Below are 11,411 nucleotides of genomic sequence, written 5' to 3' on the forward strand. Positions count from 1 at the left end.
GTAAGCTGATGGCGGTTCCTCCTTAATGTTGTGTTCCTTGCCCTTCTTGATGTATTAAAGGACTTATGGTGACTTCTTGTCCTTTGCTTTATTGTTTTGGTTGTTTGCTAAATTTCTTCAGTTTATACTATCTTTTTAAGTCTTTTCTTATGACCTCAGGAAAAAGGAACCTTTAACCCAGTCTTGAAAAGATGATGCAATTGTAAGATTCTACAACACATTTTACACTCTAATCTGTTTCCGGCAAATTTTTACACTTTTGATCTTTTAAGGGTCTTTAGCAGTAATCACAAGATGAAAGAAAATGGCATGAAATGTATTTTCACACAAGTCAGATTCTTGATAATGAAGAAAAACTGAGGTGCTTTTTCCCATTCGCTCAAAACAGTATCACTTAAAATTGTGGATTGAAGTTCAGATGCAGACTGGACAGAATGATGAGGAATTAACACCATCAATTGCTATTGAACACAACAGTGGTGATGCTCCTTTTGGCTCAGAAGTTCAAAAACCACTGCTCAGTGGATGCTGGGAATGTGTGTTGGTGGAGCACTATGCTGTGCATGCCCAGTGTTCTTCTGAAAAAACTTTTGCTTGCTGTGGTTTGCAGTGCAGTACTGGGTTAGATAGATCTTTACCAACTGTAATCATTTTTTATGTTATGCCCCTTCGTGCTGTTATGCACTTCAGTCCTCTCTGGGTACAGCTACAATGATGCCTTTTTGAAAATTCAGTCTAGGCACCTCTGGTTGTTTTCTTTCCTCCTCCATCTAAGATGTGTAAGCTGTTTCTTTTGATTGCTTGTGAAGAGGGAACAGGTTAACTCAACTGTGCTTGGCTTATGAGGAAAAAATATTTTGACCAGGTGAATATTTTCAGTTCTAAAATATTACAGGTTTCAGAGTTGAGCCCTGCATCACGTTATTGTGGGAGATGGGTTAGTGAAGGAGTTGCTATTTATATGAATATCTATTTTTGATGGTAATGTATTTGAGCTGATTCTACTTTTAATTCAGTAATGAAAAATAAAGCTTTTGTGTAGAGCTATAATTGGAAATAATTCCAGATATTTTACTTCATGTATTCTTACTGGTCTGTGCATTGCAGGCAGCTTCTTCATATTCTAAAATGATCTGCCCTGACTTCTGCCATTCTGTATAGATCAAGACTCACTTGTGATTTCTCTCGTCCAAGTGTTTTGCATATTATGATGATACGTGCTCATTAACCATATTGTGATACGAGTTTTAGTGAACACAATTTCTTTTTTTTCTTGTTTTGTCTTGCAGGCACCAAGTATAGATGAAAAAGTAGATCTTCACTTTATTGCCTTAGTTAATGTAGGTGGTCATCTCTATGAATTGGGTAAGAACACCTTTTTATCTGCCCTCTCCATTTGTTTGAAACAAATGCAAATAGTGATGCTGTTAACTGTCAAAGTTTAGGAGAGATTTCTTGATGTTATATAGGGCTGAGGTTCTTTTCAGCTGCATCTTAGGGTCTGGGGGTTTCTGTCAAACAATTGCAGCCTTCTTCCCCTTATTTTTTTTCTTTTTGGTTCTCTTTCCCATCCCTCCTATTAAGATAAAATGATACAGAATACTAGACTGCCTCAAAACTTCTGTTATCATTTATAAGGACAGGAAGCAAGAAAAAATTGATGAACACTCAAAATTTCAGAGGAAACTAGTTATATTTATGTTCCTGCATTGCTTGTACTAAATTAACTGTATGCTGCTTTAGAAGTGTTAGCTGTACTATTAAGTAGCATGATACAGTTTAAACTGAAAGTGTGTAGTCAGGGTACCAACAGATATTAATATTCTGCAACTCATTTGTAATAGGCTGGTCATTTGTTTCCCTCTACTTTTTTGTGGTCATTAGGCCATTCACTGTAGAACAGTAGTCTTTATTTACTGAATTACAGCTTTTGTCCCCCCTTCAGACTGTGTAGCACTTCAGTTCTGCTCTGATATTCTCTAATGACTCCAATCTTAAATATGTTGCTGGGCAACTCAGTTTTGCTGCAGGCTCTTCAGAAAACCAGCAAGTACATCAGCATTTAAAAACTGGTCTTAAAGTCACTGGTCTTTCCTATCATAATTTTTGCAGTATTTTATGGTTATAATATTTTCATTGTTTGAAAATCAACATGTAATTAAGCAATGCCCTTACCTAATCACAGTCTGGGGCATAAGTGGTATATCAGAAGTGCTTATGTTAATATTAAGTTGATCTAAGGGGTATTATCAGGGATTAGTTATGAACAATAGGCAAACATTTCTGTATTTTATGATCCTGTGTGTCTGTCAGTGAACTAGATCAAAAAAGGTAAGTACTGTAGGATACAATATAAATGTTTTATGACTAAATTTCAAGGCATGGTGAATGGCTTGCTCTTCTTTCAGTAGTGTGCTATTTCCATAATATGTTTTCATTGCCTATTAATTTACTCTGCTTAAAATGCAAACTACATACTATGATGACCATGTTTAGCTATTTTCTGTAGGTATGATGCGAGATAAAATCCATTTGAATTTTTTTCTTAAAATTAAAAAAAAATAGAAAAAGAAGAGGCATTTAGCTCTGCTGTACAATGGAACACCAGTAGTACTATATTTTTGTTCTTAAAATAACTTCTTTTTGTACCAGCGGAAGGAAGCAAAAAAACCAAAAAAGTAGGAAAATGGGAGAAGGTTTTTCAGTTGATTCACTGGCTTCAGTCACTGTGGGCAGTATGTGGGCTTTGGAAGGCAGAAAATGCTAAGGAAGCACATGGATGCTAAATGCTTGTGATGTTTTTGCCATAGAAAACACATTATTTATAGTCACATGAAATTAAAATGCTGTTCTGCCAAGATGTATGTAAAAAACCCCAAGAATCGAATCAAACTTAACTTGCAGCAATTCAGAGCATTCATTTCTGTTTCCCTGGCATTTTCTGAGGGTTTTGCATTGTTGTATCTTCAGTCATTGTTGTTACAATAGCGAACAATCTCTTGCTCATGCAAATCCAAAAGTTTGGAGTTTGGAAGTATTGTCAACTTTGATGGCATCTTTGGAGAGGGAAAGGTCTTTTACAGGGAGGACAGAACCAAAAGGCATTTTGGTCTGGCAAATACTGAGGATACCCTGACATATGTTTTCATACTATTAACTCTTTGAAAGTAACCTTAAACAAATGTCTATGAATGAAATTATTTTTCAAATTATGATAATGATAGCATTATTATATTGCAAATGGGAGAAAAAAATAACTATAGCAACCCTTTTTAAATGCTATGAAAGTACATAATACTTAGAGCTACTGGGCTTGTTTGCTAATTTATTTTAAATGAGAGGAACATTTCAGATATGCCAGACTCTTCAAACTGGTAGGTTTGTTGCTCGGTTCTGTCACGGAGTCCCTGCTCACAGCTGTCAAAGACCACAGACGTACAGCTGTCTGTCTGAGTAAATCCATCAAGCGTAGTTGAAATTTTTCTACTCTGCTGGAAAAACTCAAGTACTATACCAGCAGTAAAACAATAGCAACTTACACCCTTGAAGTTTTCAAATAAAATATTAAAAAATATGTCAGAGTTTGGATTATTTTTTTAATGTAACAGACTGTACATAATGATAGCGGTTGAAGCAGTCAGCAGTGGAGGAGAGACAAGGGAAAAGCTAGCTGCATGTGTGATACCTTTATGAAAAATAAGATAGCATTTTTGAAAGTGAAGTACAAAAAAATGTGTTCAAATAGTTTTAACTGGAAAAATGAAGCTTTTATAATCTTATAAATGTGCTGTTCAATTGTGCTTTGTCTTTCAACAGATGGGCGCAAGCCATTTCCAATAAACCATGGGGAAACCAGTGACGATTCCTTTTTAGAGGTAGGAATAGAGAACCTTCTTAAATGGGGTTATACAAAATTCCTGCTGTATTTCCACAAAATTTATAGAATACATATATATGAAAATACTTATACAAGTCTTGCTGTATTTATGGTTGGATGAGAAATAGAGCAAGTGGGATGGTAAGACAAAATTAGTTTTACTCAGTTCTAAAACCAGATATTTTGGAACACTTGTGTTGTAACTCTGGATGACAGAGTATCATAACATAAGAAATGTCAGAAAGGTTGATTATAACACAAATTCAGACTGACTTGTCTTCTGTGCTGAGATTTGCATATACCCCTGCTCCTTTCAAGTACACGAGACAAAGTTATCAGATTGAAAACTTAAAATTTTTCATTCTCTTTCCTTTGGTTTAGTTATAGTTTGATAGGTGTCATACTAGACAGAAGTTGATTTCCTTTCTGAGTCTTGCTAATAATCATTCTCTAGTTTCACATCTTCATTTGAGTGCTTCTTTTGTCAGGAGCTGTTCAGTTGAGAAATTAATTGGAAAGGATACACTCGGGAGGATAACTGCCATCCCCACAGCATGATACGAAGTTGAAGTTGAGAAAAGGCAATGCATAGATCTGACTATTATGGTATCCAGACTAGATTAGCATTACAAAAACCCAGAAAGACTAAAAACAAACAAAAACCAAAACAGTTTTATAGTTTAGTAGCATAGACTAATGTCTGTAAAGTTTGCATACAATTTGTGTTTGGACAGGGGGAGAAGAAGTTGGATAAGGCTTTCCTTATTTCATATGTAGCTTTTTTCTGGTTTACTGATAACATGTGTTCTCCAGATTGCACCCTAAAGCTAGATGAAGGAATTACTTAAGATCTTTCAATTACCCCACAGAGCTTAAATTCCTCTTGAAACAAAGGAAAAATTTCTGAATGCAGAGGACTAGTCAAGGCAAACTTCAGAGATGCATTTAGAAAGACAAGCAACACATCTCTTGCACAAAGTAATATTCAGTCACAAAAATTGTTTCTAAGGTTCTACATAAAACTTTTGCTTGTTTAGGCTGACCATATGAGCACTGAAAATAATCTTGAATAGTGGTAACTCACCTCAGAAATACCGTTTATATAAATTTGTGACACTGTTTAGTAAACCTTCATGGAAAAGTCCATTTTGAGCATAGTTTGTATAAAGCATATCTTCATATTTAGTTTTGGTGTGTTTTTTTTTAAATTAATATGATTTTATATTGGTTTTTATTTTGTATTTTTTCCATTTGTACTTTTTTCCCTAGGATGCAATAGAAGTTTGCAAGAAATTCATGGAACGTGACCCAGAAGAATTAAGATTTAATGCAATTGCACTGTCTGCAGCTTAAAAGCTTTTTTCAGTGAGACTATTGCAATGTATTGTAACAATAAACTGTTGCCATATGTTAATAGTACAAATTTTGATACTTCCCTAATGTGTTGATTAATTGTAGCATACGTGGAATAAACTTTGCATTTGTCCTTGCTATATTTTGCTGCTTGTTCCTACAGCAACTTTGGGTATTTATATACAAGCATGCATTTTGTGCAGGATTTCTATGTGGTGGGTTTTTTCCCTTCCACCCCCTTAAAATTTTCAGAAATTACTGTCTGTGATGTTTCATCATAATAATGATGAGCTAGTTCAGAGCAGGATTATTGTTTGTATAATTCACAGATAACATTCTGAGTGGCGTATATGGTATGTTAATGGGTGAAAACTTGGAATATGAGGCTATCTCCATCTTTTATTTATAATGGTGCAAAAATATTATAAGAACTTCTTCAGGTGACTCAAATGACAAAGACATTTTTTCAGTGCATTATTTATAAATAAATATATGGAAGAAAAAAAGCAGAAAAAGGACTGTTCTTCCTGTTGGTGAGCACTAACATTTTAAAATTATCTTAATGTTTACATTTTGAATAAAACTTCACTTTGTTTCTCAAGCCTAATAATGTTAATAAATTGTCAAAAAGCTTTAGTTAAACCAATGTTTGCTATTTGTATATGTGGAAAAACAATGTGGATTTTTGCCCTGGAAAAGGCACACTAACTAGTTCAAATGGTAGGACTGTGGAGGGCACACACAGATGAATAGAGCGATGTGAAGTATCTCACCTAACTGAAATAAATTATAGAAAAGTAATAATTGTTGTAATGAATTTTTGTTTAACAAGAACAGAAACAGACTATAGATTTTAAGGTAGCCATGGTGGTCATATACTTTTCTCCCCTTTAGGAATATCTATTGTAAATTTGTCAGGTGGCATTACTGAATGCTATGTGATACCCTTCCCCTGTACCATCCTTATCACCTCACCCACTAGATCTTAAGGTGCTGTTGACCCATTTTTATACATGAATTAGTAGCACTGTGGTTGTTTTGGGTCTATTTTGTTGGTTTTGTTTTGAGTTTGTTTGGGATTTTTTGGCTAAGCAATCTTATGCTTTAGGATTCTTGTGAAGGTTGATTTTGGTTAATGTGTATGTTTTTTACATTCCAGAAAAATATTCCTTATTTGTTCCTTAGAAGTGGAATAATTTAGGTTTGCTTCCAGTCAAACCCACTGCCAAAGGAAACTGAACCCTCCGTGTCCCAGAGAGTGCTCTCATTCTCTGTCAATTGTCATTGCAGGAAAAATGAATGGGGTTGTGCCAGAAGCAGTCTGGCAGAGTTTTCCTTCTTCATAGAAAAGAAAGAGGCCTGAGAGTCTGTCTTATCACTTACGAACATCTCTCTAAAACATGTTACCTGGAGAGTCCATTAACAACACTAGTCTGTTTTCTGTAAGTGAGATGGTTGGAAAAGCAAGGGAGAAAAACAACACTAATGAGCTTCTATTTTTGAACATTTTTTCACCCCAATAAAATGCAGTATCGTTAAGACTTGCTTTATGTTGCCCTGCTCATTAGCAAGGCCCTGAAACTTGCTTTTAAATAAAAATCAAAGGCTTTAGTAATCAAACCAGCTGCACTGTCTTCTTGATAATATCAGAAAAATCAAATAAAAGTTGTCACAATTGAATTGGGATATTGCATATTTTATGCTGAAGGTGACTTGATGATTAAATTTCAAGTAAGCCATAGTTAATACAGCTAAGGCCCTTTTAGGGGAGGGAGGAGGGTGAAGAAAGAAACGAAGCATAGTTCAAAGCTGTTAAACTAGCTACATCACTTGTCCGCTTTAGGGAAATAGTCACGCCTTATATGCTCTTCAATGTTCAGAAGACTTAAAGTAATAGATGAATGGGCTCTCTTTTTGTGCAACTGTTTATTGCAAAATCCCTTCGGAACGGAAGCTCCTCATTAAGTACGAGAACTCATTAGACCAATGCATGACAAAGGATAACAAGGTTAGAATAGTAAATTTGGGGTGGGATTTTTCATGGGCACACTGGAAAAATACATCTTGAATGTTATGTAAAAACTTAAGAATTCTTACTATTTTGGCAATGGTAATTTTGTTCAGCATCTTCTGCATAGTCTTCAAATCAGTTGTTCTGCAGGGTAAAGATTCCTTCTATTTTGTTTTAATTTTGTGTTAATTTCTGGTTTATTAATATATAAGATGGTATATTTTAGTGAACACTGTATTGAGATGCCAAAGGAAGAGCAATACACCAGTTCTTATGCCGAACTGTGTCTGCTTACTGTGTGGTCCCTTGCTAGATTGAAATTTTGAAAGACTGTACTGCAGAAATACCATCTCACCTAACCTGTGCAGTGCAACAGTCTTCCAGAGACCACCTTGTAAGAGCATGCTTTGGCACAGGCATTGGTGACCATCTTGAGGAGCATAGGAAGTAAAGGGATCTACAAGCTGCTGGAATATCCTTTTCCTTGACAGAACCTGTATAACTTGGATACAAGGAGTGAAGTACGAACTTGGCTGACTTGTCAGCAAGGTCGTGACCAGGGGCTGATAAGCCCTGCAGACCACACAGTGCTTCGGCTCTGCAATGCCTCAACGTCTGCATCATTGCCTTTGCTGTACGATCTCTGCGTATTAGTTCAAGCTCCGTGGGAAAATAATGCTGTATTTTCTAACTTGTGCAGCCCTGCCAGAGCCTCGCCACCCTTGTGTGGAGGAACATGGCTTGGCCACAGGCACACAGTGCTACTATCGGGAAACCCCTCTTCACCTCCTTCAGTCCAGGCCAGCCATACACATCATCTTATGGAAACGGTGCGTGTAGGAGTGAAGAGATGATGCATGCTCCGCACTTACATTAACTTCAGCTGAGTGGAGCTGGTGTGCTATTATGCACTCAGGATTGTTCAAGCTCTTTTAAGTATATTGGTGCAACTTTTCCCATGTTATTACAGCCATTTTGTTAAGAAACCGTAAGGATTTAATAACCAGTACAATGCCCTTTCCTTTCAATCATGGCTGTGTGATTCAGTTAAGGGAAGACGAAGAAAGATGTTGTTTTCTGACACTGAAATATAAGTTTTGGAAAATAAACACACTTAACAGCCCACATTTAGAAAATAAATGCTGTCTATCCTTAAAGGAAGCCTGCCTTGGTAGAAAATACATTGTGTCACATATTTGTAGAACTCTCCTTGAAAAGAATATGATGTAAACTGTTGCTTAACTTATCCCTAGGAGCACACACATATTGAAAGGGTTCATTTTTGCCAAATAGAACAGTACTATGTTTGCTACTTTTGAAGCAACAATTAGCAGTCATATCTGGTATATGTAATCTTTTTCTGATCTAGGACTCTAGTGACTTACCTTGTTAGTGCAAAGGAATAATAAACTATTTGGGTTGCTCAGGCTTACATAGATAACTTATCTGTGACAATTGTTTTAAAATTCACTTTGAGGATGAAATTTGCATGTTGGAACTTTTTTTTGCTTAGTGAATAACTTCAACTTAAAAGTGTTTTACTTAAACACTGACTTAGTCAAGTTACTTGATTAATCAGATTACTCAAATTATTTGATCTAAAACATTAAACAATTTGTAAGAAAAGTTATTTGATTGCCTTGATGTGAAATAAAGCAACCAGAAATAAGTGAGAATTTGAAAATGTTTTTTTAAACACGATCTCTTCTGAAACCTGTTTCGTAGAATTCTATTCTCAAATAAATTTAAACTTTTATAGAATTCGTAATTACTTTCTCCTACTTAGGGACAAGCACTGTATTTTTAGATGAAGTGAAAAGACCTTAAAAACTGGAGAAAGATTGCTGTTGTTCCCCAGAAGAATGTTTGGTAACCTCAGCTAATGCACACTGATGTCAGCCAGCAGCAGCAGCTCATACATGCTTTATTTAGACTTTTTTTACCCTTTGTAGTCAACGATGCTTAATAGTGAGATGAGAAGGTTGTTTTCCGATGTTCAGGCTTCCCACTCGAGAAATATGCAGATTCTTCATTTGTATTTAGTCTTGTGGCTGATCTGGCTTGGAGCGGGAAAAAAGAGGGGGGAAAAAACTTCAAAATTACAGCTTTGATTATCGTTTCATTCCTTGCTGACCCTAAAGCATAGATGTCTTAATTCATGCTATGGTGAGGAGCTAAATACATAATTTCTATGAATTTGTAACTTTAATTAATGTCAAACATCTGCCGTAGAACTTCTTTCAGCCAAAGTCACTGCAATGTTCTTCCTCTGTGTAACACTAGCAACACTGGTTTCCACATACTGCAGAAACTGATGGCTAATATCTTCTTGGTATGTTGATTTCCTAAAAATTTTCTTTCCTATTCCAAGAAGGTTTTTTGTAGAGCAGAAATAAGATGCATTATCTCAGGAGAAGCAAATTTGTGTGTAGTACAAATTTTAAGTTCTCTTTTCTCAGTAGTCCTTCAAAAATTACCTGTGTTTTGCTGTGGGTCATAAAAGCCTAAGATGCATGCAGCAACTCAGTTTGCTACATATAGAGAAGATTTGGAAAGAAAAAATACTACTTACAGTTAAAGGAGAGAAAGATAGAATCATTAAGGTTGGAAAAGACCTCTAAGAGCATCAAGTCCAACTGTTAACCCAGCACTCCATGTTTCATCCCTAAACCATATCCCTTCAGGAAATGCTGATTTGTGTGTAGTACAAATTTTAAGTTAGCTTTTCTCAGTAGTCCTTGAAAAATTATGTATGTTGTGCCATGGGCCATAAAAGCAAAGTGTGCATGCAGCAACTTGGTTTTACTTATGGAAAAGACATGGAAAGAAAAAAATGTTACAAAACATTCAAGTAAGAAAAGATCATAGCATTGTTAAGGTTGGAAAAGACCTCATAAGATCATAGAGTCCAACCGTTAAACTAGCATTGGCATATTTACCACTAAACCATGTCCCCAAGTGCCACATCCATGCATTTTTTTAACACCTCAGGGATGGTGATTCCCCCACATTTCTGGGCAGCCTGTGTCAGTGCTTGACCACCCTCGAACTGAAGAAATTTTTCCTAATACCCAATCTAAACCTCCCCTGGTGCAACTTGAGGCCATTTCTTCTTCTGCTTCTTGTTACCTGGGGAAGAGACTGAGCTCCACCTTGCCACAGCCTTCTTTCAGGTAGTTGTAGAGAACTTAAAATGTTAAATGAAATCAAGTACTTTAAAAAAAAAACAACAACAACACAAAAAACCAAAACCCCTGTGCTATGTATGAACATTCCAGAAAACCACTTTTCCCTGATATTTCTTCAACTTTTCTGTTTAGCATGTGTCCATTCCTGTATTGTATTTTGCTGTGTTCAGTTAGCACATCACCTCTCCTGGTTCTGGTGTGTCGGTCAGGGTGGGTCAACCTTTGTTGCAGCAAAGCATAATCCCAACCTGCCTCACATTTGTGGTTACTGCAGGAGCCAGAGCTCAGCATGGCACCCCCCCCAGGTTCAGCAGTCAAGCCATACTGAGATCGGGCTTTAGGTCTGAGCCTGGGATAGCGTGAGGGGTAGAGAAGTCGCAAAGAATCTGTTGCAGTGTGCTGTGAGCAGACATGGATGAAACAGAGCAATGGGCACTGGTGTGAGTGCTGTGAGCTATACCAGAACAGAGGCCAAGGGTGCTGGGGAGGGGAGCGTGGAGGCCGAGCTGCGTGGCTCCAGTTCTGCCCGGGCAGCTCCGCTTTGGCCACTTTGTATGAAAAGCGCTCAAAACGAAGTGCGGCTCTCTCATGTCTCCCAAAGCGGTGGGAAAGCCTCCTAACTTCGTCCCCAGGCGGGACAACGCTGCAGAGGAGTGTGGTGCCGGATCCCCCGGGGTGGCTGCGGTGCGGAGGTGAGGGGCCCGGGCTCCGCTCCCGCTGCCCCGGCGGAGGGCGGTGGAGCGCAGGGCAGCGCAGGGCAGCCCCGGGCGGGCGGGGCGGCAGGTGGCGGGGCCCGGGCGGCAGTGGCCGGCCCTGAAAGGTGCGATTGTCCCCAGCTATTCCTGGTATGCGCCGGGGCGGAAGCCGCCGGGGGCGGCCTCCACCGGCCGTGAGGGCGAGGGGCGCCGCGTCCCGGCGGGAGGGAGCCGCCGCCGCCGCCTCTGCCGCGGGGGGTACGGCCCCTCCCGGCCGCCCGGGGGGC

The 11,411-nt window shown here is 38.1% G+C and overlaps 1 protein-coding gene across 2 annotated transcripts in view; it reads left to right on the forward strand.

Annotated features, from left to right (window-relative positions):
• UCHL3 (ubiquitin C-terminal hydrolase L3) overlaps positions 1-6,031 on the forward strand; it is a 41,916-nt gene extending 35,885 nt beyond the window's left edge. For both annotated transcript variants that reach the window (XM_027713553.2, XM_027713554.2), the window contains 3 exons: positions 1,290-1,365; positions 3,817-3,875; positions 5,147-6,031. In XM_027713553.2, the coding sequence (XP_027569354.1) occupies positions 1,290-1,365; positions 3,817-3,875; positions 5,147-5,230 (219 nt within the window). In that variant the 3' untranslated portion in view covers positions 5,231-6,031. The remainder of the gene's footprint in view (positions 1-1,289; positions 1,366-3,816; positions 3,876-5,146) is intronic.
• Positions 6,032-11,411: the final 5,380 nt, after the last annotated feature.

Source organism: Pipra filicauda, unplaced genomic scaffold (genome assembly GCF_003945595.2).
Source record: "Pipra filicauda isolate LSUMZ 115617 unplaced genomic scaffold, ASM394559v2 scaffold39_size4671491_pilon, whole genome shotgun sequence".
NCBI lineage: Eukaryota > Metazoa > Chordata > Aves > Passeriformes > Pipridae > Pipra > Pipra filicauda.